Genomic DNA, 25,515 nt, shown 5'->3' on the forward strand with positions numbered 1-25,515 from the left:
CTTTGAGATAACTTGAAAGTAAAGACTGCTAGGCATAATATGTCTAAGATTATTAAATTTTAACTAATAATTTGTATTTATTGTAATTTTGTTAACTAGAAAGGCTGTATAAAATGAAAAATGTACTCATCCTGAGGGTAGGGAACTGAGTTACAGTCTTGACATTCATGAATTGTTTTTCCTAGATTTTTGTTAATACCATTATAGCAAAAGATAGCTGTGAGGAAAAGAGTTGTGCTTTGACTTTACTTTTTGCACTGTAAGTTTATGGGCAAGTGGGTCTTATTCTTATGTTATGCCCCAGGATTTTCAGCATGGCAGAGCAAACCCAGTTTAATGATGAAACATGTCACATTTAGTAGCACATAGGTAGTATGTCTAAATTTGGTGCTTAAAACCTGGTGCTTTCCCCCTCCTTGTGTCTGTGTTTCTGTGTTGAACATTTATTCTGGTCATATAACTCTTTTTGTCTGTTACTCCATTTAAATACAATAAACAGCTTATCAAGGATATAGTAATAGCACCAGTTTTTTATAAGTTTCTCCAGCTTGGGACAAACTGTTCCTCTGGTAAGTTGTTCAGCTGCTAGCACCTTTCCTATTAATTTCACAATTATGCAAAGAAAAAAAATCTTAGTGCCATGCCATTCTTGAGATTTGATTCAGTTAAGTTTGTGCAGCGGGTGCCTTTTTTTTATGGAAGTGTTTATGGAAACCTCTGCCTCAAATGATTTTTTTCCCTTATATTTATCTTCATATTTTAAGTTAGTGTTGCCTTTTCAGCTTATGTTAAAATTATATCTTGGCTGTGGGCAAAGTTCACAGGCTGGAGTTCTTGTTGAAGTGGTATCATGGGGTTTTTTCCTTAGTTCCTTATAGAGCATATATAATAGACTTGTCATAGTGTGGATGTGAGCTAACACTAAAATAAAATTTTATTCTTCAGCTCATTCAAAGAAAGCCTCTGCTTTCTGGATAAAACTATCGCTTTGTGAAATTCTTCCATTTTTCTTCGATCAACAAAGATGGCAGTTGCAATTCTTTTCAGGGCCAGTTTTTGGTTTCAAAGCAGTGTTTTTTTTCTACTTTAGGTGTCACTGTAAGACAGGACCTAAACGAAGAACAAAGGCTGCAGTGAGATATGAGTGCAGGGTGTTTAGCTCTGCAAATCGATTCTTTCTCAGCAAACAGTTTTACTGGATGCAGGAGGCAAATTTTGCTTCAGCTAAATTAATATATGCTGTGGACTTCCGGGTCTCTCTTGAATTGGTCAGTCAAATTAAAGTTCAGAATGCTGAGGGTTTACTGTGCTGGTTTTCAATTGAATTGTACATTAGAATCATTTACACACCATCAAAGATATCTAGGGTATATTCCTTATTTTATTCAGAATGTCCAGGATTGCAGCCCATCTGGGTTTTGCAGGTTAATGAAGCTTTATAGGCAATTTAAAAAATGTTTTTATGCTGTGTGTGTGCATGTATGTGTGTGTGCGTGGGTGCATGTGCATGCTAAGAATAAACTTAAATTTATTGGACTTAAACTGACTCTATTGAGAAACCTAAATAAAATTCCAAAATAGAAGAAATAATTAGAGGGAATCTACCTGTTCTAGATATTAAAATGTATTATAAGGCTTTAGAAATTAAAACTGTTTACAATGATAAGAATAGACAGAGTAATAGAATAGAATGAGAATTTAAATACTACATATAATTAGCTGTCATTTTGTCATATTAGTGGGAAATGTTAGGTTATTCACTGAATGGTATTGTGACATCTAACTAGCTAACTAGCTGACTCCTATCTTATTCATTACATGATAATATAATTATAGCTTGATTAAATTATAATATGAAAAAATGAACAACCTGGAAGAATATATGGGAGAACATTTTTTTAAATCTAGGAATGATAACATTCTTTCTTAGTTTGATACTGTATTTTGAAGCCATAGAAGCAAATATATAGTATGTTTGACTATTAAAGAATAGACTCTTTCATGTCAAAACTGGGAAATACTATTTGCAAGTGTATGACAGAGGCCTAATACTAATTAAGTGTACAAAGGGCTCTTACAAACCAGATAATCACAAAAACCCATTCACAAATGGGCATAAATAGGCAATTAGCAGGAAAAAGTACAAAGACACTTAAACATATGGAAGATGAACAGCCTTACTATTAAAAAAATGTATGTTGAAGAACAAAGTGTTATTTTTCTTTTATGAAAGTGATGAAATTTTAAAAAATGATTTTTGACTGAGTGGAAAATGACCTTATTCTCTTACGGGAATTTTTACTGGTATAACTTTTTTTGTACCAGTTTGGCTATATTAATTGAAATTTGAAGTATATGCATAGCTTTCATTAACTCAGCACTTCTACATCCAAAAACTTGTCTAATAAAAATATTTGTATAGTTACTCAAAAATCTTTTTGTAAAGATGTTTATTGAAGCATTTTTTGTAGTAGTTAAAGTATGTGGCCGTATTAAATTAATCAATTGGAGACTGTATTAATAAATTATGGTACATTTATGTAATGGAATACAATGTGGCTTTAAAAGAAATGAGAGATGTAGATGTTTTGGAAAGAAGTCCATGATATTAAGTTAAAACGCAAGATAATACTCTGTATAATACCATTTATATATAAGGAAGTATGAGTATTAAAAGAACTGTTGTATTTAACATATAAGTACAGGGAGGGAGAGAGTGAAATGACACAAACCAGCACCATGTTGGTAATGGTAGTTACCTCTGGCAAATTGGATGAGGAATGAGGTGGGAAAGAAAGATACTCAGTTTTTTTCTTCAAACATTTATTCTTTAAGGAAAAAAAGAGACTGTATTTAATAATTTTTTAAGAAGAAAACATTTTCCTAAAATAATAAAGAAGTAAGCTCCGTAGCTTCCCCAGGTAATTCCGATGCAAACCCTTGGTTAAGAACTGCTTGTTAATTGTATATTCCTAATTTTCCCACTCACTAGCTTTTGGATTTAGTTAACTAAGAAAATCATCTGATCATTTAATTTTTGTTATGAGGGGGTTGAAATAGATTAATAATTATCAACCATTTACTGAATGCTTTCTGGAGTGTCTCCTCAGATCTTTTGCTGCTCTAATATAATTTTATGATTGCTACAGAGTTAGTTACAGTAATCAATGGTCTATGAACACTTTTTGATGTAACTATAATTTGTTGAAATTATTGCATTTAAAGTCAATGTTTTCTGTTTTCAACTTTCCCTGGGGAAAATAATGGCAGCAGAACACATGGAAGGGCATGGTAAGTTCAGCTTGAGAATAGCTGAAAAACTAGAGAAAGTTTGTTGAAAATGTTGTTGATGCTTGATCAGCAACCTTCAGTACTTTCTCAGTTATTTGTAAAGTGATGATGGCTCTGTCATTTGAAAGGTTGTCCTTACGGATGAGGCTATAAATGTAGTATGTGGTTTTTGTAGACTCTGTTGTAAGTCAGTTGAAGTGGAAACTAATTTGAGTTGTACCATTTACTAACTAATATGCTAACAGTAGGTGATAATCTTTGAAGGGGAAGCCTTCTGGACTTTTTAATGCAAATCAGTCATTTTGACCCTCTTGAACTAGAGCAAAAACTGAGAATTCCTTTTAAGTACAGTAAAACTTGATAGAGGACAGAGTAGTAGATTATATCATGATCTACACACATTCTATCTTTCCTTTTTTCTTGGATGGATGGAAGTATGCTATTGTATGTCACAGATCAGTTTCCAGAAGAAATTAGATTGGTGTGAATCTATGTTTTTCTCTACTCCATTTTCTGGTTTATCTTTAAATCAGTATACCTGTATTAAATTCCCAGTTTATATTCTTTTTTGCCATTTGAAAAGGGATTGCATTTCTTCACAGATTTCTTACATGGGGCATATCATAACCAGACATTTGGCTCTATGAAAAGCAAAAGAAAATATTTCATGATAGAGACTTTTTTGAACTTTTTTATAATTTGGCTTATTGGAAGAAAGAATCATCAAGACTGGATTGTTTCTTGATCTCTGCCCTCAGATACTCCTAAGTTAAATATTGCATATGCTATATATTATTTTAAGAAAGTAAATGTTTTTTCACTAATTATCTCTTTACTTTTAATTTTGTGAAGTTAACCTTCTTTTTCTTTAACATTCAATAGGATTCTGATCTTCGAAGTGCACTTCTTTTGGAACAGGCGGCACATTGCTTTATAAACATGAAGAGTCCCATGGTTAGAAAATACGCGTTTCATATGATACTGGCAGGCCACCGGTTTAGTAAAGCAGGGCAGGTTAGTGCATTTGCTTTAAAAATAAAATTATTTATTTATTTTAATTTTTTATAATTTGTTTAGTTTATAGATGTATGTTATTTGTCAATTTTTTGATTTAAAGTTCTAAAGATGGAATTAAATTTTGTTCTGAGGTAATGTGTTATATTGGTAAGGACATGGTTTAGACAAATCTGAGTTTAAATCTTGATCTGCTCACAACTTGACTTTTTTTTTTTTTTTTTTTTGTGGTACGCGGGCCTCTCACTGTTGTGGCCTCTCCCGTTGCGGAGCACAGGCTCCAGACGTGCAGCCTCAGCGGCCATGGCTCACGGGCCCTGCCGCTCCACGGCATGTGGGATCTCCCCGGACCAGGGCACTAACCTGTGACCCCTGCATCGGCAGGCGGATTCTCAACCACTGCGCCACCAGGGAAGCCCACAACTTGACTTTTTAAAGTTATGTCTTTGAGCCTCCTTTTTTTTTTTTTTTTAGTTTATAAAATTTGGGATTTTGCCCCAATTTTTGTGAGGTTAAACTAAATTATATATGTGAAGGCCAGATATACTGCACTTAAGTAATTTTAATTCTTCTTAAAGGCGATTAAACCCTCCCTCCTTCAACTCTGGTCTTCTGTTTTCTCTCGGAATGTCTCTTAATGGTATTTACTAAATATTTAATGGGTAGATATCTTCTATCTCTTGTCCCTGGGAGCAGTTGGGTTGGAAAAGATCTTTATTAGAGAGATTATCTGGCCCCAGTTGTCCTTTAAGCGTTAGCTGGAGGGACCTTTCTAGGCAGTTACCACTTTCTAGAGTGGTAACAGCAGTTGAGATATGGTGGTTTATTGTAAATATAGATAGAAGTGTCGGTTGAGTAATCATCTCTATATTCCAGGGACTGCTAGGAGCTGAGCCTACACCTGTTAAACTAACATGTCTTGTCTCTTAAGGAATTTTTTAATCTAGTCAGGGAGTGTGAGGAATTTTTTGAATTTACTTAATAAGAATTTTTATGAACATACATTTTTCAAAGTCTGTGATAACCAGAACATGCCAGTGTTGTAAATTATATGTTATTTCAAAGATACAAAGAAAGAAAGGTGTTCTAAAATTATTCTCAATTTCATGTAAGAATGCCATGATTTTTAAAAACCAACTTTTCAAGATTTGGGTTCTTACCTCTATTTTTGGAAACTGGCAAGTTAGAAAATACATGACCTTGCTTTATATTAAATACAAAACTGTAAAAATATTTATAAAATGAAAAGTCTTTATAATAACTTGATGTACTTTATGTATTAGAGTTTCTCAGGCTCTGAAGTGGGGAAAAAAAATAAAAAAGCTCTGATTTTTCACAGCTCTTTTTCCATAGTAAGTATAAAATGCATCTGAAACATACTATTTCATTGTTTATCTTTGCTTAAAAGTGTTTATTAAAAAATCTGCAAAATGGGGCTTCCCTGGTGGCGCAGTGGTTGAGAGTCCTCCTGCCGATGCAAGGGACACGGGTTCGTGCCCCGGTCCGGGAAGATCCCACATGCTGTGGAGTGGCCGGGCCCGTGAGCCATGACCGCTGAGCCAGTGCTCCGCAACGGGAGAGGCCACAGCAGTGAGAGGCCCGTGTACCGCAAAAAAAAAAAAAAAAAAAAAGAAAAGAAAAGAAAAAAAATCTACAAAATGTGTTAAGCATGTGGTTTTCTTTCCTTAGAAGAATAATTATGTGCTCCATTAGGAATGATTATGTCTCTTGTTAAAAATAAGTTATCCTTTTTCCACTTCTTTGTCCACTTTTGTGAATGGTTTCATTTGTGGTTATGATGTCATTGGATCTTATATTTACTTTCTAAAAGTACAGGGCATATTGCTTCTAGGAAATGCATAGCAAGTTAAAAATGGCTACATTGTGGTAGGTTGGCATACATTTGCTATCTGGCCTAATAATCATCTTTAACTGCAGTTATCTCATGGAGTTAATGATTCCAAGGTAGGTTGCTATTTTGTGACCGCTCTCTGTATACCTTGAACCCAGGGAATCGCTTTCTCAAGTAGTAGAAACTTGAAAATATAACTGGTAATGAGGACCTATTGGAAAAGCAAATACATGTCCCATTGAAGTTTGTCAAGAACAGTATCTTCCTTGGAAGATAGGGCACGCATAGGGCATGTAATTCTGACTGAGGCCAGGTTGTTTTTGAGAAGCACCAACTTTTTATAACATTTCCATTAAAAACAGATGTGTGTATTGGGAGGGATGAGTGAGGAGCATAGAAGAGATTATATATAGTAATGTCATTTCTCAGTCCTCTCTGATTGTGAGTTCATGTTGAATTACTTGTCCCCAGAGATTTTTTATAATTCAGTTTTTTCATTAAGAATATGAACATGTATAAGGTATTTAAAGTTAGAGAACTGACATTATAAGAGACTTTTACAGTTAAAAAAAAAATTAAGAAAGTGCCGGAGAAGGTGTTTGTGCCCAGAATACCTTGGACAGTCTTTCTATTTTTTACTTCAAAAGGCAGACTTTAAATCCTTATTACCTCTTAAATCTCTTTAGATACTTTTTCAAGAGATCCTGAAAAATGCACTTGAAAGTGACACTTTTAGACACATTTGTTTCTCTGTATCTCTCAGTTTTTAAGATTCAGTAGCTGTGTTCCTTTACTAAATGCAGTACAGAGATTGGGTTTTTTGTTTTTTAAAGAAACATCACTTAAAAATTATTTTGAAATAATCTCAAACTTATAAAAAAGTTACAAGCACAGTTCAGAAGCTTTTGTTTACCTGAGCCATTTGAGAGTTGTGTACCTGGTGCCCCAGTACCCTCCAGTACTTTAGGACATATTTCCTGTTTCTTAGAAACAAAATTTTTTCTCCTGTATTACCATAAAACAACAATGAAAATCAAGAACTTAGTACTAATACAGTACTACTATCTAATCCTTAGATGCCATTCAGGTTTTGATAGTTGTCCCCTAAATGTCCGTTGTAATGAAGGATCCTGTTCAGAAGGATACTTTGACTTTTATGATATTGACACTTTTGACGATTATAGGCCAATTATTTTGTAGAATGTCCCTCACTTTAGGCTTATCTGATGTTTCCTCATCCTGAGATTCAAATGGGGTATCTTTGTAAGAACATCACAAAAGAGAGACTGTTCTTATTGCATGCTATCAAGTGGCAGATGATTTTGATTTGCTTTGCTTTCTTTATCTCTTTTCAAGAAAACATTTCCTAAAAAAATGAACAATTATGGTTAAACATGGTACAGAATTTGTAAATCTGTCCTGGAGAGGGGAGTGGTTACAAGAATTTAGTCTGAAGCAAAAGGTTAGGTGGAGAGAAACCTTTTTCTTGGTACCAAATCCCATTTTTAGAGTGGAGGTTGTCTGAGTTCAGAGGGTGGCAGTGATATGTAATTAAAACCAAATATCTGCTCATGGGTGTGGCAGGATGCAGCGGTAGGCAGAAGAAAAGGATGCCAAACTCTATCACTACCAAACAAGACCAATAAATATATGTACATACTTATACCATATCCTCACATATGCAGTATTAGCATGCACATTACTGTTCAGCCCAGTGCAGTGGTATAGAGAGCTGACCATAACAAAATTTAGACTTTACAAGACAGCTGTCAGCTACAAGCTAATGACAAGTCTCTAACTGATCCATGACTCCATGGTACTGCTCTGGAAACTCCCAGGTGGTTTTTCATGAAGTCATTATTAGCCCTGACTTCTTAGACTTCTTGCCCTTGACAGAGCTGCTACTTGTTTGCTGCAGGACCTCTTGATTTTTAGCAGTAATTGCAAAGGGGTTTTCATAAATGTTAGTTTCATTTTCCTCATCATCCCAATGTCTGTTAGAAGAAGAACTAATTCCCAGTTACTTGATTTCGTGTGTGTGTGTGTGTATTTTTTCCAGTCCAAGAGAAATTTGGATTGTAATACTTTGTTTTGTATATTTCCTTACAGAAGAAACATGCTTTACGCTGCTATTGTCAGGCCATGCAAGTTTACAAAGGAAAAGGCTGGTCTCTTGCAGAGGATCACATTAACTTCACCATTGGACGTCAGTCCTACACTCTTAGGCAACTGGACAATGCTGTTTCTGCTTTTAGGCATATTTTAATCAATGAAAGTAAACAATCTGCTGCTCAACAAGGGGCCTTCCTCAGAGAATATCTTTATGTTTACAAGGTGAACACTTATTTTCAGGAGTGGATATTAAAATTATATTTGTCATTATATTCAGCAAAAAGCACATTCAGTACTAGCTAGTAGGAGTCTTATAAGTGGTTTTATTAGAATATATGCAATTATCTGTCTTAATATGGCAGACTAGGCTTCTTGGTCATAGATCTGAGTTTCATTGCCCTTCCACAGTTCTCGTAAAAGATAATTTTAATATTCCAGTAAACATTTGTATCTGTATTTGGAATCTTAAAAAAAGAAAAGATGCCATGAGCTTTCTGGACTGTTTCTTCATTACATATTTTTGAATTATAACTGGTTTTATAGTATATTGGGTTATCTCCCCATTTAGAAAGTACATTCCTCTCATTTTCCTATGAAAGATAAGGAGATACAGATCTGTGGGAGGTAGATAGATTAATTTGATGTAATGCAGAAAAATTAATAGGGAGAAAAAATATTTCATTGAGACAGGAGGATAGTAACTTTAAAGCATTGTTTTGTGGAAAAATGGAAAGTTGTAATTTTTTCCTCAGGGTCAATGAATAGTAAATATTTTATCCTGCAAAATATAATTACCCTTTTATACTTCATTAATTTGAAATCATATGGGTAAGAATTTTGGCAGATAGGATGCTTTAATGAGTCCAGGTAGAAAACATACAAAAATAAAGATGTGGTACATATATACAATGGAATATTACTCAGCCATAAAAAGGAATGAAATTAGGTGATTTGTAGAGACGTGGAGGGATCTAGAGACTGTCATACAGAGTGAAGTTAAGTCAGAAAGAAACAAATACTGTATATTAATGCATATATGTGGAACCTAGAAAAATGGTACAGATGAACCAGTCTGCAGGGCAGAAATAGAGACACAGATGTAGAGAACAAATGTATGGACACCAAGGGGGGAAAGCAGCAGGGTGGGGAAGGGGTGGGGGTGTGATTTAAAAAATAATAATAATAATAATATTTGGAGGTATAACATCCAGAGAGAACTAACTAGTGGAATAACCTTAGGGAGATTCTCTTGGACCACAATCAATGATATCTAAAGTTCTCTCCAGTTATAAAATTTTATGACTCTAAAATATTAAGTAAAACTAGTAATTAATATTCTTATTTAACATGTTTTTAATATCTTGTGTAATAAAAAATGAGGAAGCACATTTTGAAGATAACGAAGTTTTCTCAAAAATTGTTCTTTTCTTTGGTATTTTTCCTAGAATGTAAGTCAGCTATCACCAGATGGTCCTTTACCGCAGCTTCCTTTACCATATATTAACAGTTCAGCAACAAGGGTTTTCTTTGGCCACGACAGACGACCAGCAGATGGTTAGTAAAGTTTAATTTGGCTTTGTTACCTGTTGACTTTTTATTTTTTTTAAAGTTTTTTCATCTTTTTCCATTTAAAAAATAATGTGCAGTTGTTAAAGAATATTTGAAAATAAACAGCAATAACCATATCATCTATTATCCTGCTACCTGAGCTACTACTTCGGGGTTTTCCTTCCAGCTTTAAAAACTAAAAACAGGGCTTCCCTGGTGGTGCAGTGGTTGAGAGTCTGCCTGCTGATGCAGGGGACACGGGTTCGTGCCCCGGTCCGGGAAGATCCCACATGCCGCGGAGCGGCTGGGCCCGTGGGCCGTGGCCACTGGGCCTGCGTGTCTGGAGCCTGTGCTCCACGGCGGGAGAGGCCGCAGCGGTGAGAGGCCCGCGTACCACAACAAAAAAAACCCCAGAAAACTAAAAACAATAACAACAAAATAGCCATACTTATGACTTTTCTTATATAATGTAAAGAATTCTCACGTTATTACATAATCTTGATAAACATTTTTAATGGCTGTAAAATATTCCATTCAGAGCATATAAGGTATAACATTTGCTTTTTATATAGTTTCCATCTTTTTGCATATATAAAATCTAAGTTGTAGTAGACATTTTTGTGGATAAAACTTGTCTTAACATTTTATTATGGAAAATTTCAAGTGTACACAGATGCAATGAACAGTTGCCAATATTATGCTGTTCTTGTTGTAAGACTTTTTGAAAACATAGGATTATTTCCTGAGCCATAGAATGGCAGTCCTGGGCCAAAAGTATAAGTATATCAAGGGTCTTTATGCATGTTAAAGTAAACTTTGTAATTTTAAGCCTTCTTAATTGGAGCTTACTTAATATGTTTCTTTTTAAGAGCTAATTTAGTAATTTATTTAAAAATATTTATCAGGATGCTTATAGCAGCATTGTTTTTAGTAACAAGAAAAGTAAAACAGCAGGGAATGAATTGATAAATTTTGGTACATTCATATAATGGTTTCATGGATAATACAACATAAAGCTGAGTGAAAAAAGTTGCAGAATGATGGCTGAAATGTAATTCCATTTATTATAAATTTCAAAAATATAAACCAACTCTATGAATTGTTTATGTATACACTCATTTGGTAAGGTTAAAAAAAAATAAAAAATAATGAGTGTGAATGTTATACTTCAGCTTCAGAGTAGCTCTGGGAAGAAGTGGTACCAGTGGAGGAGATAAAGGAGAGTGACAGGATTGGGGAGGGTGACATAGAGGACATCAACTCTATCTGTAACATTTTTTTTATTTTTAAATAAAATTTGGTATCATATATCAAAGTTGACATTTGTTAAATTTTGATATACAAGTATTTGTTATATTATTCTCCATGCTTTATTCGCATGTTTGAAATATTTCATACAAAATTGTAGACGACTAGGAAGATGTATTCTTTCAGTCAGAAGGAAAAAAGCATCAATGTTATAAGTTAAGTTCCATTCAGGCTAGAATTAGTAAGAGGATATTTTTCTCTCAGGTAATTGGAAATAGGCAAGAATGGTATATGTGTTTATTTGGATACCTTAGACCTTTATTTTAAATATATTTCATTTGAGGGCGGGTGTTAATATATATGTGTATTTAATAGTGACACTTTACTTTTTTCTTTTTTTTAAGGTGAAAAGCAAGCAGCTACTCATGTAAATCTTGATCAAGAATATGACTCTGAATCCTCTCAGCAATGGCGAGAACTTGAGGAACACGTTGTGGCTGTGGTCAGCAGAGGAGTACTTCCATCCAACTTCCACCCCACAGAGTACTGTTTGAACAGTTATTCAGATAACTCAAGATTTCCGCTTGCAGTTGTAGAAGGTGATATACTTGAATTTCTTTTAAAAAAATATTTATTTAATTAATTATTTATTTATATTTATTTATTTTGGCTGTGCTGTGTCTTAGTTGTGGCACACAGGATCTTTAGTTGCAGCACACGGGATCTTCTTAATTGTAGCATGCGGACTTCTTAGTTGTGGCATGCATGCGGGATCTAGTTCCCCGACCAGGGATCCAACCTGGATCCCCCTTCATTGGGAGCGTGGAGTCTTACCCACTGGACAACCAGGGAAGTCCCTTGAATTTCTATTCATGTTTCCCCCCCAACCCCATCTTTATTGGAGTATAAATGCTTTACAGTGTTGTGTTAGTTTCTGCTGTACAGCAACGTGAATCAGCTTTTTTTGTTTTGTTTACAGTGTATTCAGGATAATGTGGGGGTTTTTGTTTTTTTCTTTTAATTAATTTATTTATTAATTTGGGCTGCGTTGGGTCTTTGTTGCTGCATGTGGGCTTTCTCTAATTGTGTTGGCTTCTCGTTGCCAAGCATGGGCTCTAGGCACATGGGCTTCAGTAGCTGTGGCATGTGGGATCTTCCCAGACCAGGGCTCGAACCCATGTCACCTGCATTGGCAGGAGGATTCTTAACCACTGTGCCACCAGGGAAGCCCTCAAGATAACGTTCTGCATGGCAAATATGACTAGAAGTTGGGGATGCAGAAGTAAATTGAGTACTCATAATATGGTGAGCTGCATTTATAAAACCATGCAGTGGGGGCTTTAATACAGGAATATGCAATGTGCTTTTGGAATGTAGAAGACAGAATGACCTTCTTTGGTACAGAGAAATTGGGGAAATCTTCTTGAGAAGGTAATTTAAACTGGATCCTGAATAAATGGACATTTACAAGGTGATCAGTAGAAATGCAGAGCTTGAAAAGCAAGGTGTGTTCAGAGAATTGAAGCATAGATGATGTATGGGGTTTATTCAAGTTATTAATTTAGGCCTTTCTTTTATAGAGCCAATAACAGTGGAAGTGGCTTTTAGAAACCCTTTGAAAGTTCCACTTTTGTTGACTGATTTGTCATTGCTCTGGAAGTTTCAACCTAAAGATGTCAGTGGAAAGGAAAATGAAGAAGTTAAAGAACTAGTAAGTTGTTAAAAGGTATTTGTAATAAGCATGTTTCAGTAACAGTCTAACAGATGCTGTAATAGCATTTCAACTTCTGTTCAGTGAGCTGAAGTTACTCTCTTTATGCTTATTTTCTCTAGTTACAAAAAATATGATATATGCTTATTGAAAATTGAGAGTACAGAAAAAGATAAGGATAGAAGTAAAACTGTTTTGTCTTCTCAGCATTTATTTCTTCCAGTTTTATTGAGATATAACTGACATACAGCATTGTATAAGTTTAAGGTGTACAGCATAATGATTTGACTTATAAACATACCTCAAGGAATGGTTATCATAGTAAGTTTACTAGCATCCATCATCTTATATAGATACAAAATTAAAGAAATAGAAGAAAATATTTTTCCTTGTGATGAGAATGCTTAGGATTTTCTCTTAAGTTTCTTATATAACGTACAGCAGTGTTAGTTATATTTATTATGCTGTACATTACATTTCTGGTATCTTATCTTAAAACTGGAATTTTGTATCTTTGTATCGACTTCTTTCATCCAGTTCCCCTTCTCCCTACTCCCTGCCTCTGATAACCACAAATCAGATCTCTTTTTCTATGAGTTTGTTTATTTGTTTTTGAGGTATAATTGACCTACAACGCTATGTTAGTTCCTGATACACAACATAGTGATTTGCTATTTCTGTACATTTTAAAATGATCACCATAATAAGTCTAGTTGTCATCTGTCACCATACAAAGATGTTACAGAGTTATTGACCATATTCCCCACATTGTACACTTCTTGTGACTCATTTACTTTGCAACTGCAAATTTGTACCTCTTAATCTCCCTCACCTATTTCCTCCCATGCCAACCACTGGCAATTACCTATTTGTTCTCTGTATCTATGACTGTTTCTGTTTTGTTATGTTTGTTCATTTGTTTTGCTTCTTAGATTTCACTGTCTTCTCAGTATTTAGAAATAATTACTTTAACACTTATTGTATTCCTTTCTAATCATTTGCATTTGTATGTTTTTTCCTCATATGTGGGATTCTCATTATATATGTTGCTTTTTTCATTCTGTATTTATATGCATATTTTAATATTAAATATATTAATGTTTAATTTCTGTATAATATTCCGTAACACGAATGGTCTGTAAGCTATTCTACTCTCTCCATTGGTAGTAGTTTTGGAAGTTTTCATTTGTTTACTATTATAATAATTCACTGGTGATAATTTGGGTACATAGTTTTTTATCCTGATTACTTCTGTAGGAAAAGTTCCTAGCCATGAAGTTAGAATATTTTAGGGAATAAATATTTTAATACTCTTGGTTTCCCAAAAGGTCATACCAACAAGCTTTGCACCAGCAGTATATGGGGTTGGGTATCTCATCTTTGCAAGATTAAGTATTCTTATTTATTTTAAAAAATCTAGATTTTATAGGTTAAGAAAAATGCTGTCTTACTATTTTATTTTCCATTTCATTGATTTCTAGTGAAGCTGAAGTTCTTGTTTTTGTATTTCTTCGTGAATTGTCATAACTTTCATTTATATTTATCTTTTTTCTTATGTATGTCTGTAATAATTTCTTTATATATTTAAGATAGTTATTTTGAGGCAGGAAATTTTGTTACCCAGCTGATTGTAACAGAAATAACTTGGGCAAGTACATTTTTTTACTTAGTTATTTATTAGTTTATTCACCAGTATCTATTATGTTACTTATACTTCTTTATACTCTCTTGCTATATGCTTTAATAGTGTGGTAAAAATTATTTTTAAATTGGGAAGTATCCCAATATTTTGGTGCTGATTTATCAAGGGAGAACTTAAAAGAAGATGTCTGTTATACTAACTTTAAAGTATTTAAACTATTTCCCTTGAAGCGTTTTCATTTTTTAAAAGATTGCCTTATTAAGTCTTGCTGCTTAAATTCATTAAAGACATTTTGTGATTATTTATACTTATTGTGAATAGTTTGAAAGATTGAGGTTTCCCAGGCTTTATTCTGACTTGAATATTAGCAATCTCAGTAATTTTTCTAATGTTTTTTGGGTGCCTGGAATACAAATTAGAAGAGTATAAATTGTTCACTCTTGGAAAAGTTTTTTTAAAAGATCTATTAGTTTTTGATGTATGTTAGTCTGTTCAAGATATTAGGTTTTAAAGGAGGTTTATTAAAGTTAAGTGAAAATTGTCCTTGTGTATAATGAAGTTGCACTTTTTTCTGTAGATTTCAAACTCTTTGGGTTTCTTCATGAGCTTCTACTCGTGATGGACTAAGATGCTGAATTGGAATTTAGGGAAATGAAATTTTTTTTTCTTGTGTCAGTTAACTAATTTCATGGTAAAAGTTAAACAGGGTTTATGAGGATTAAGTTTACCCCCAGTGTGAGCCAACTTTAGCTCTGCTTTTGGAAGAGACAGGACTTTTTTGCTCTCCTGCACTGCCCTTATTGTCCACCAATCTTATGTATCCTACTTAAGCTGTTATTACTTTCTCCATGTGTAATTAGCCAATTTGGAAAAAGAGGCTGGTCGGAGTAAAAGAAGAAAAATTCGCTCTTATTGCAAGATTAAATTAAATGGCCATTTTGGCCATTTTTTTACAATGAGCAACTGAACTTGTATCTGAGGTTTTATCTTCTTGGTGGCTGTGACTTTGAGTAGATCATTTATCTTCTGCAGTTAAATTTTATCTTCTTGGTGGCTGTGACTTTGAGTAGATCACTTATCTTCTGCAGTTAAATTGGACTGAATGAAATGAAAATAAAATAAATCAGCACCTACTACTGTATGACTTTACTGCTGGTGTGAAATCAAAGCACTTTGCATATTGCTTAGCACATGGTGAAAAGCTAATAAATACTAACTCTAACTATTGTTATTGTTCTTAAATACTGATACATAGAAATGTTAATAATCTGATACTTTATTCATTAGAATGTATATTTTACATAATTTACTTTTCAGGTAGAAAGTGAACCTGAAATGATTGGAACTGAAGTTGTTCCAGAATTCTTAATTAATAGTGAAGAATCTAAAGTGGTAATTGTTTCATTATTTTTCTGTCGCGTCTTTAAAAGTAAGATGAAAACAAATTTTAAAAATCCATTTATTGTTTGTTTTATATTCCAATTTTCTTAAAAACTAAAATTTGGAATATTAGGAAACTGGAATTGCACGGGGGGAAATTGATTGGGAAAGTAGGTTTGCAGTGGTCTTTAGTTTGTTAATTTCCTAAGAAGCCTGGTGAAAAAAGTTTTTGCTTTCTTCTTGGGATGAGTGTTGTAATTTCATACGATATTTGGTTGACCAGAATATTTTGGTTTTTATTAAAAGTATTGATGAGGATCCAGGCCTATAACTTTTGAATTTAGAAAATTTCTTTTGAAGAAAATGCTTTCTAGTAAGAAATCAATTGATAGTTAAGTTTAGGTCATGAGTTTATATTGATATTAAATTATTGATATTAAATATAAATTCTGCAACATTACAGAATTTAGGTATTGCACTATTTAAGAGACTATGAAAAGAGATAATAAGAGTGACTTAAATATCTCCACAGGCAAGGCTAAAGCTCTTTCCCCATCACATAGGGGAGCTGCATATTCTGGGAGTTGTTTATAATCTTGGCACTCTTCAGGGCTCCATGACAGTAGATGGCATTGGTGCTCTTCCTGGATGTCACACAGGTAAAGCTATAGAAACTAATAATTAAATCTCCATAGAATAAAATGAAAAATGAGGTATTTTTAAAATAAGTTTAATGTACATTTAATAAGGCATTTAATCAAATGAAAGAATGAATAATTTGGATTATTTTTAGCTCTGCCATTGCTTCAAAAATAAACAACTTTATTCCCTTCTGACGTATTTTTGATAATTCTTTGGTTCTACCCTATGTATTTTTCTTTTTTGTTATTGATCCAAATTTAGTAAATTCTAACTAAATATATTCTAACCATTGGTTGAGATGTCTGCTGCCAGTATAAAAATTGTCTTAATATATTCTATTTTTTTGAATATGAAAACTAAAGATGAGTGTTTTCATATCATTGGATGTGAAACACCTTAAATTCTGTCATCTGTTTTGTAAAAAGAGTAGGATTTAGAGTTAAGCTGATATTCTTGGTGCCCCAGATGATAAGTTTTACAAAGTTTTGAAGAGTAAAACTACCAGATATATGTTTAACATGGTTTTCCTTTTTTTTGCCCTTTAATTTCAGGGAACCCTTCAGTATTACCTTGTAATTGTTATTTGAGTTTAAGTTGACAAGATGCTAGAGAGAGAGTTTACTATAAAATCCATCACTTCTATCACTTAATTTTAGTAGCTATAAGTCTTATTTTTTTAAACAAATTATGGTAATTGGCAGACTTGAATTTAGTATTTACAAAAGCTGATTATATTGGGAAATCTTTTGGGAACACTTGGAAAATTTGTTTGTCCTTTTAACCTTCAGTTGGATATTTCTACTTGCCTGAATATCTAGGATAATTCAATAAAACATTTTTTAAAAAGTATACAGAAGTGGAATGAATCCATAAGAATTCAAAAATTATAAACAAAAAATTGATACTAAAGTTTACTATGGTGTGTATGCATTTTAGTACTATATGTGTAATTGACACTAAAGTTGAGTATGGTGTTGATGCATTTTAGTACTATATGTGTAATTCTTGGTTGAAAAGCACCAGACAAGATTCTTTTACAAATAATCTTGCTAACTTTTGAATATTTTAAGTAAGTAAACTGAGTATTAAAAACTTTTTGAAGCTTCTTTCCTTTCCCATTGTACCTACCTAGGATTTTAATTGAGTACCACAAAGTTACGGTTGTCAATAAATTATAGCTAATTGCTTCATTTAAGGTACCAAATATATGCATTAATAAATATGTCACTTTATGACAGTGGGAGGAGAACCTGAATTAACTATTAAATTGCATCTTAATAGCAGAATTTTTATGAAGTTTTAGTGTAGTTCTATTTACTGTGTAAAATGCTAATAGGGATCTGGGTCAGATGAGGTATGGGAAATGCTATATTGTGTGTCTGGTCTGGGAGTATAATGGTGATCTTCAGCACATTAAAGGCTCTGAGTATTCCTGCAGGAAAATACAGTTGTACACCCTGGCTTTTTTCACACCTACATGCAATGTGTGGAAGCTTTTGAGGAAAATCTCACATGATTATTAAGTGAGTTTAATTTTGAGAAAGCTAGTTTTAATTTTCTTTGTGCAGTCAATTAAGAAGATGTAGTTATTTATAATCCAGAAATAATTCAAATTAGTATATATATTGAATATGAGTAGCTGTTCTGTCAGATAGATCTCTGGTTAATAGCCATTATGGTTAAATATAGGTTTCAGAAACTTCCTATTTAGTAGTCCTTCTGCAAAGTAAGTAAATGCTAATAAAATGAGAAATTAAGCAGCATACTATAGGTGTTGTTAAGCATGGAAATAAAATATGCTTAATTTTTGATTAACCATGCTGATTAGTAATTGTCTAGAATATTTCTAGAAATAATCTGAAACATACAGTATTCATATATTCAAGCTAAATTGATGTCAGTTAACATACCAAATTATTTTAGGGCATTGTTTTTTATTTCAGGAAAGCATTCCTTGAGTATGTCAGTCCGAGGGAGACAGGATTTAGAAATTCAAGGTCCTCGACTTAACAACACAAAAGAAGAGAAAACATCTATTAAATATGGTCCTGATCGACGTCTAGATCCCATAATCACTGAGGAAATGCCACTGTTGGAGGTATTTCACTTTCTAAAATTCATGCACTTAATAATTTATCTGCAAGGTGAGGGTGATATTTTGGGTCAATTATTTTAGACTTTGGTATTACTGATAGATTGAAATGCACTTTTAAATTCTTGGGGACTTCCCTGGCGGTCCAGTGGTTGAGACTCTGCGCTTCCACTGTGGGGTTGTGGGGGGTGCGGGTTTGGTCCCTGGTCGGGGAGCTGGGATATCCTGTGTGCTGTGTGGTGCGGCCCAAAAAAAGCTGATGCTAAACAGATATAATTCACAAAGCTAAGGTAATCATGCAAATTAGCATTAAGTCACAGCCAGGTTGTAAGACATAATCCTCAAAATACTAATGGAAGTTGAGAAAAACCTGAAAGTACACTTTGGTTGTTATTAAAATCAATGGCTCTTTCTGGGTAGGATATAAAAATAACGAGTTAATTCTTTTAAAAAATTTAAGCAATATAGATAATTTTTATATGAATACAACCAATATTCCCTTCACTTTCTTTGTATCCCACCCTGTCATACTTTCATGCCATCTTTTAGTTGCAAAAGATAGAAACTGATGCTGGGTAGCATAACCTGCCTCCCCGCACCAATATTATTTAGTTTGAAGGATTTGGGAATATCTCATGGAAACTAAAGTATCATAGAACAGTAGGTCTCAAGGAAGAATAAGGACTCAGCAGCTCCAGGGAATTCATAAAGCCTTTAGAAAGCATTACTTTTGATATGACTTCAGTCTTACAACTTCTGATCTTTGTGCCACTTCATTACAAATTTCAAGTTTCTAGGAAAGAACTATGGCCTACCTTGAATCAGGTGTTTACCTGAGAGGCAGGCCAGTGGCACAGCCATGAAGTTTAAGTGTGAACACTGGAAGGAGGGCCTTCCTCCTGCATCCTCAGGTTTCCCTAGTAGAGGAGTTAGAAGCTTAGTCATTCACCTTCAGAAAGTGCCAGTGATTCCAAACTGATGTTTCTCTTTTCAGACCTTTTGTTGTACACTTATATATATTTTTAATAATCATACTGCACATTTTATCCTGTGACTTGCTTTTTGTCTTTAACAACAAAACTTGGTCTTTGTTTTCAATCAGTAAAATTCTTTTTTAACAGCTAGATAAGGTGTTCCTTTATTCAGATACATTATAATTATTTTAATCATTTATGTATTGATGGGTGTGGTTCTAGTTTTTCATCATTACTGACAGTTCTGCAGTAAACATTATTATTTACATATTTTGTTCATGTTCTAGTTTAGACTAGGCTTTTAGAAATGGAATTGTTGGGTCAATCATGCAATATACTATAAAATTACCTTCAGCAAGGCTGTAGGAATTGACACTTTTCCTTCAGGATGAGAGTGCCCATTGCTTCATGTCTGTGCCATAATGGATACTATCAGGTTATTTGTTGTTGTTTTTTTTTTAACTTCTGCAAATCAAAATGGCATTTCTTTGATAACTGATAGGGTTAGTCAATCTTCATTTTTTTGGTCTGTATGATTTTTTTCTTCTGTAAGTCCATATGATACCCTTTAATTGGGTTACTTCCTTTTTCTCATTGGATGATTTTATGGGTACTAATCCTATAGTGGTGGGGTAGGTAACATGCTCATGAAAACGGTGATGTGTGTGTGTTAAGGGAAAGGTATTGTTGACCTGCATGTATGCCCAGATTTTACACTTGCTTAATTATGTTGCATTTAAAGAGTTGTGTAGGGCAAATAAAAGACTCATTAAAGACTGATGGCAGTGCCAGTTTCTGGTTGATAAATATTTGTGCATACTTTAACTTTGATTTGGTGTCTTTCACCACTTAAAGATTTTTAACTTATATTAAATCATTCTTAACTGATAGTCCTTTACTTGGTTGCTTCTAAGTTTTATATTTACTTACAGAGACTTCCCTAGTCAAAACTTTTACAGTTTTATTGTTTAGTGTCTTTGCTTTGAAATCCAAGGGAATATAGTCTCTGAATGTCAGGGGGTAGGGATCAAACTTTGTTTCTAGTCCCACTTACCATTAATTGAATATTGGCAACTTATTATGGCATCTTTCTAATATACTAATATCCTGGAAGTATATTATGCAGATGATACCTATTGTCCTTGACATTTCTTCTTCTGTTTTGGGGTCAGTCCATACTCTTGCTTTATCAGGCAAGCAGGCCTCAGGCAAGCTGAGGCCTGCTCATAATAATTTTTTTCTTACTCTTGTGCCACTTTTGTCCAAGTTTGTCAAGTTCCCACAATAATACAATAAGGAAAATAGCTAGGAGTTTTGAGACTGAAGATGAAATGAGCTGAGATCCAAATGTTATTATAGGGCTATTCAATACCATTGTAGCTTAGAAGTCACTAACTAATAAACATTTTGCTTAGGATTGTATATGTAAGAATTTGCTAGAGCTTACTTGCAAAAGGGGAGATTCTGACCTCTCTGGTTAAAGTTTTGAGATAAATCAGTAGAGAATACCAAAATATTCCATTTTTATAGATTCTCCTAGCTTATGGTTTTTATTATACCATATCATATACCATATCATACCATATCATATCATTTATTATACCATAAATGAAATGTTTTTCATTTATTAAGACTGTTAAATGTGCCCATGGTTTTTAAGTGCAATGCCTCTCAGACACACATTGTTAAGGATAGAGCTTAGCTTTTCAGTTTCTGTCTAAGCCCATCTCTAATTATTTGATCATGGAAAGTTTCTTCACATAAAATGAGGGAAGTTGAACCAGCTGATGTTTGACTTTAGGTTCTATTTAACTCAACAGTCTTTAAATTTACATTCATCTGTTTTCGATATTGCTGGTTCCGTACTTAACTTTGCCTCCTGCATACCATAGTGTTTTTGTTTTGTTTTGTTTTTTAAATTTTACTGTTACAGATGCAGTTCTCCCTGAAGAGGGTGTTTTAGAGCAGAGGACCTCTTGTTCTACATAATACAGTAACTGGTGTTTGGTTGATTAAACAAAAAAAGCTTGTAAAGTGAATAACTAAAAAAAAACATAATAGATCCATACCCTAAACATTTTACCTTAATTGAAAACATACGAATATCCATTTATTTACTATTTTGGGGGTGTGGGTTTAGGTTAGAGGCCTTTTCTATGAGTTTTTTGTGTTGGTATGGGTTTCCTAATATTAGTTTCATTTCATCTTTCATGCATTCTTCCACATTCATAAGTTGACATTTTAAGTTTCCAGTTTTGATTTCTTCAGAGTGAGAAGCTAAAGGAAATTGTCAAGTAATCTAAGTACAGTATATGTCTAGATTTTATCTACAGATAAAAGTTGTACTTTAAGGTATAAAAGAGGGTGGGTTTAGTAGAAAGCCAAAAGCTACTAATGTTCAGTTCCATAAACATCACTTAGTATTTTCTACTGAAATACTAGAGAATTTGGTTAATCCAACAGACATGGTATGATGGAGGTCAGTTAAGAGACCTTACATTATACTTGGATGAACAGTAGTATACATTAATATTAGTTAAAAAAAAAATCATAGATTATTCCCATTCCTAATATCTTATGTCAGAAATATTTTATAGAGTTTGAAGTGTTTAAGGGAGTAGTGAAAGAAGTAATCAATCTACACAATATCTGATGAAATAGTCTCTAACAGTATATATTTATCAAAACAAGATTGAAGATGAAAATTAGGGAAACTCATTGAGAAATGAGTTACTGAGTTAATATAGAATAGCAGAAAGAAGAGCAGGCCCCTTCAGGTTATCACTGCATAGGCAGTAAGTTGTGTATATGTAGTTTATTCAGCCACACTTGTCTATCACTTGTGTCCAATCACTTGCTGTTACAGATAACACCACAATGAATAACCTTATGCATATCAGTTTTATACATTATGTATATGCATATCACACATATATCTTTAGGATAAATTAGTAGAAGTCACATTCCTGGTTCTTGGTCTTATTTTCCATTATTTTCCATTAAAATTTGAAGCTGTCCAAAACACCACCTGTTTAAAAGGACTTTTAGGGACTTCCCTGGTGGTCCAGTGGTTAAGAATCCGCCTTCCAGTGCAGGGGACGCAGGTTCAGTCCCTGGTTGGGGAGCTAAGATCCCACACGCCATGGGGCAGCTAAGTCCTCGCACCCCAACTACTGAGCCTGTGCGCCGCAGCCAAGAGCCCACATGCTGCAATGAAAAGATCCTGCATGCCACAATTAAGACCCAATGTAGCTGCCCCCGCCCAAAAGTAAATAAAATAAAATAAATGACTTTCAGCACAGTGCATTTGAAGTAAAGGCTAGATACACTGGTTCTCCTTAGAGTCAACATACTGTATTTAGTAAAACCTTTATTCTGAAGGTATATTACACAATATCCTACAAGTGGTATATCACTGGTCTTATTCCATCACCCTTCCCATTCTACCAATGCTGTAGCCTTATTGATGTTATCTGGGTATCGGTGTGTGTTTTAGTGTGTCTTTATAGTACTCTATTTCACTTGTTACTCATGCAGTTGTTTTTGATATAACAACTGAAAACTGATATTCCCTCACAAATTTTAGCTTATTTGACTAAGCTTATTTGCTACTAGCTAATTAGTACATCGTCAGTGTCTTCAGTATAATGCTATACTTGGTTTATTTTTTCCCATCTTCTTTTTTTTTTTTTTTTTTTTTTGTGGTATGCGGGCCTCTCACTGCTGTGGCCTCTCCCGTTGCGGAGCACAGGCTCCGGACGCGCAGGCCCAGCGGCCATGGCTCACGGGCTTAGTTGCTCCACGGCATGTGGGATCTTCCCGGACCAGGGCACGAACCCGTGACCCCTGCATCGGCAGGCGGACTCTCAACCACTGCGCCACCAGAGAAGCCCTCCCATCTTCTTAATCTGTGTTTTGGATTTCTGCCTTAATCCCTTATTTTCTCATGTCCATTTTTAAAGCTTCTGATTTCCCCAAATTTTATCTTGATTCCTTAAGAATATGGCCATTATGAAGTCCTATTCAAACTTAGATTAAAAGACACAGGTATTTCCATTGGACTTTCATAACTCCTTTGGGACAGCCAGCTGTAATTTTATTCCTCATACTGTTACCTTTATATTCTTCCTTTCTTAGATGCTGTCAGAGTACTTCTGACATTTATTCTTCTGGGTCTTTTAAATGCAAATGACTTACTGGATGATTTTGTTAGCCCGTATTTCCATCTCTTATCTGAAATCCTGAGGCCAGGCGTGTGTTGGAATCAATTTTTTTTTTAATTTTTAGAAATTGTGCATATACATGTGTGTTTTTATCTAAAGCGTTATGTGACCCTTGTTGGGTTTGTGGCAGCACCTGGTAATCAAGCACATTAATGTGGCTTGAGTGAACCACATGAATATCACACTAAATGGAAAAGGCTATAAAGAGCCTCCATTTGTCAGATCAGTTTTTGCTTTCACACAGGTTCCTGAAAGCCTGAGGATGTTTGAAGATACCAGCTTTTAAAATTATACATATGGAATCATGCATCTATATGCTTTTCCCTTTTAAGACCTATTGTGCATCTTTTCATTTTAATGATGTATAAATAGATAGTTGAGCTACTTTTTAAGTTGACAGTGTTAAGGGTTTTTCAGCTGATAATTGTTCATGTAGCCTCCCTAAATTACTTATAGCTTCTCTTGTCCATAATCTACACAGTTGTGAAAGTTTTGCTGGTGGCCCTCTAGTTATTGACACTGTACCTTTAATTCATAACTCTGAAATCTGCTACTGAGTAACACTGGTCTCTGTCTCATCCTCTTTTTTAAAATGGAGTTCTTAATACCACATACCCAGGGAGATATCAAAGAGAATTAATAAAATACTTGTAAACCTGTAGTAAAGAAATACAGCATCTTTAAGTGTTATTAATTAGAGGTTCAGAATTTTTAACAGACAATATAATAATATTTTTTCCCTCCAATGCAGGTGTTCTTTATACATTTTCCTACAGGGCTTCTCTGTGGAGAAATCCGAAAAGCATATGTAGAATTTGTCAATGTCAGCAAGTGTCCTCTTACTGGATTGAAGGTTGTTTCTAAACGTCCAGAGTTCTTTACTTTTGGTGGTAACACAGCTGTTCTAACACCACTAAGTCCCTCAGCTTCTGAGAACTGTAGTGCTTACAAGACTGTTGTGACAGATTCTACCTCTGTGTGTACAGCACTCATATCATCAGCTTCTTCTGTAGACTTTGGCATTGGCATAGGAAGTCAGCCAGAGGTGATTCCTGTTCCCCTTCCTGACACTGTTCTTCTACCTGGAGCTTCAGTTCAGCTACCAATGTGGTTACGTGGGCCAGATGAAGAAGGTGTCCATGAAATTAACTTTTTGTTTTACTATGAAAGTGTTAAAAAGCAGCCTAAAATACGGTGAGTATTCTAAAACTTTTTAGGTTTAACCTCTGTGTCTAATATATAGAGATATATATACACCCATTCAAATAAACATTTTGATATTTGTTAACATATGTCATAGTTTACTAAGAAATTATTCCCTTCCAAATTATGCATGAAGTTTATATTTGAGGTTGTCCCTAATCTAACTGTAAGTTCTAAGCAGCCAAAAGTGGAAAAAATTAAGCTACATTAATCTTTTTCATGCTCTTTCTATAAACTTCATGATTCTTTGATACAGCTAAGTACTATGACCAAAGTTATCACATAACTTGGTGTCATGTATTAAAACAGGGTGTCATTTGTATATGAAGACAACTTGCCTACAGTCATCCTTTTTAAAGAAAATTACTCGGTTTTACTTTTCCTTTTCCCTGGTGCCCTTCCCTGCCTCCCTTCCCTGCCTCCCAAAATGTATGTATTTGCAGAGCACATGATTTAGGTGGTGTTATGGGCATCGCTGAAGAAATCAAACCTAACTGACTTACACAAGGATCTGTAACCTGTAGCGCAGTAGAGTATTTTATGATAATGCTATTGTCATTTTTACAAAATTAACCGGGAATAA

At 34.1% G+C, this 25,515-nt stretch overlaps 1 protein-coding gene across 12 annotated transcripts in view; it reads left to right on the forward strand.

The window, feature by feature from the left end:
- TRAPPC8 (trafficking protein particle complex subunit 8) overlaps positions 1 to 25,515 on the forward strand; it is a 91,618-nt gene that overhangs the window by 37,173 nt on the left and 28,930 nt on the right. For 5 of the 12 annotated variants that reach the window (XM_067014273.1, XM_067014274.1, XM_067014280.1 and 2 more), the window contains 10 exons: positions 3,271 to 3,291; positions 4,174 to 4,305; positions 8,267 to 8,491; positions 9,715 to 9,823; positions 11,470 to 11,664; positions 12,646 to 12,780; positions 15,740 to 15,810; positions 16,331 to 16,457; positions 18,384 to 18,538; positions 24,481 to 24,923. In XM_067014273.1, the coding sequence (XP_066870374.1) occupies positions 3,271 to 3,291; positions 4,174 to 4,305; positions 8,267 to 8,491; positions 9,715 to 9,823; positions 11,470 to 11,664; positions 12,646 to 12,780; positions 15,740 to 15,810; positions 16,331 to 16,457; positions 18,384 to 18,538; positions 24,481 to 24,923 (1,613 nt within the window). Of the gene's footprint in view, positions 1 to 3,270; positions 3,292 to 4,173; positions 4,306 to 8,266; positions 8,492 to 9,714; positions 9,824 to 11,469; positions 11,665 to 12,645; positions 12,781 to 15,735; positions 15,811 to 16,330; positions 16,458 to 18,383; positions 18,539 to 24,480; positions 24,924 to 25,515 lie in introns of all 12 variants that reach the window. The other 7 variants (XM_067014279.1, XM_067014278.1, XM_067014283.1 and 4 more) reach the window with 5 other exon arrangements.

The sequence above is a fragment of the Kogia breviceps genome, chromosome 15 (genome assembly GCF_026419965.1).
Source record: "Kogia breviceps isolate mKogBre1 chromosome 15, mKogBre1 haplotype 1, whole genome shotgun sequence".
Taxonomy (NCBI): domain Eukaryota; kingdom Metazoa; phylum Chordata; class Mammalia; order Artiodactyla; family Physeteridae; genus Kogia; species Kogia breviceps.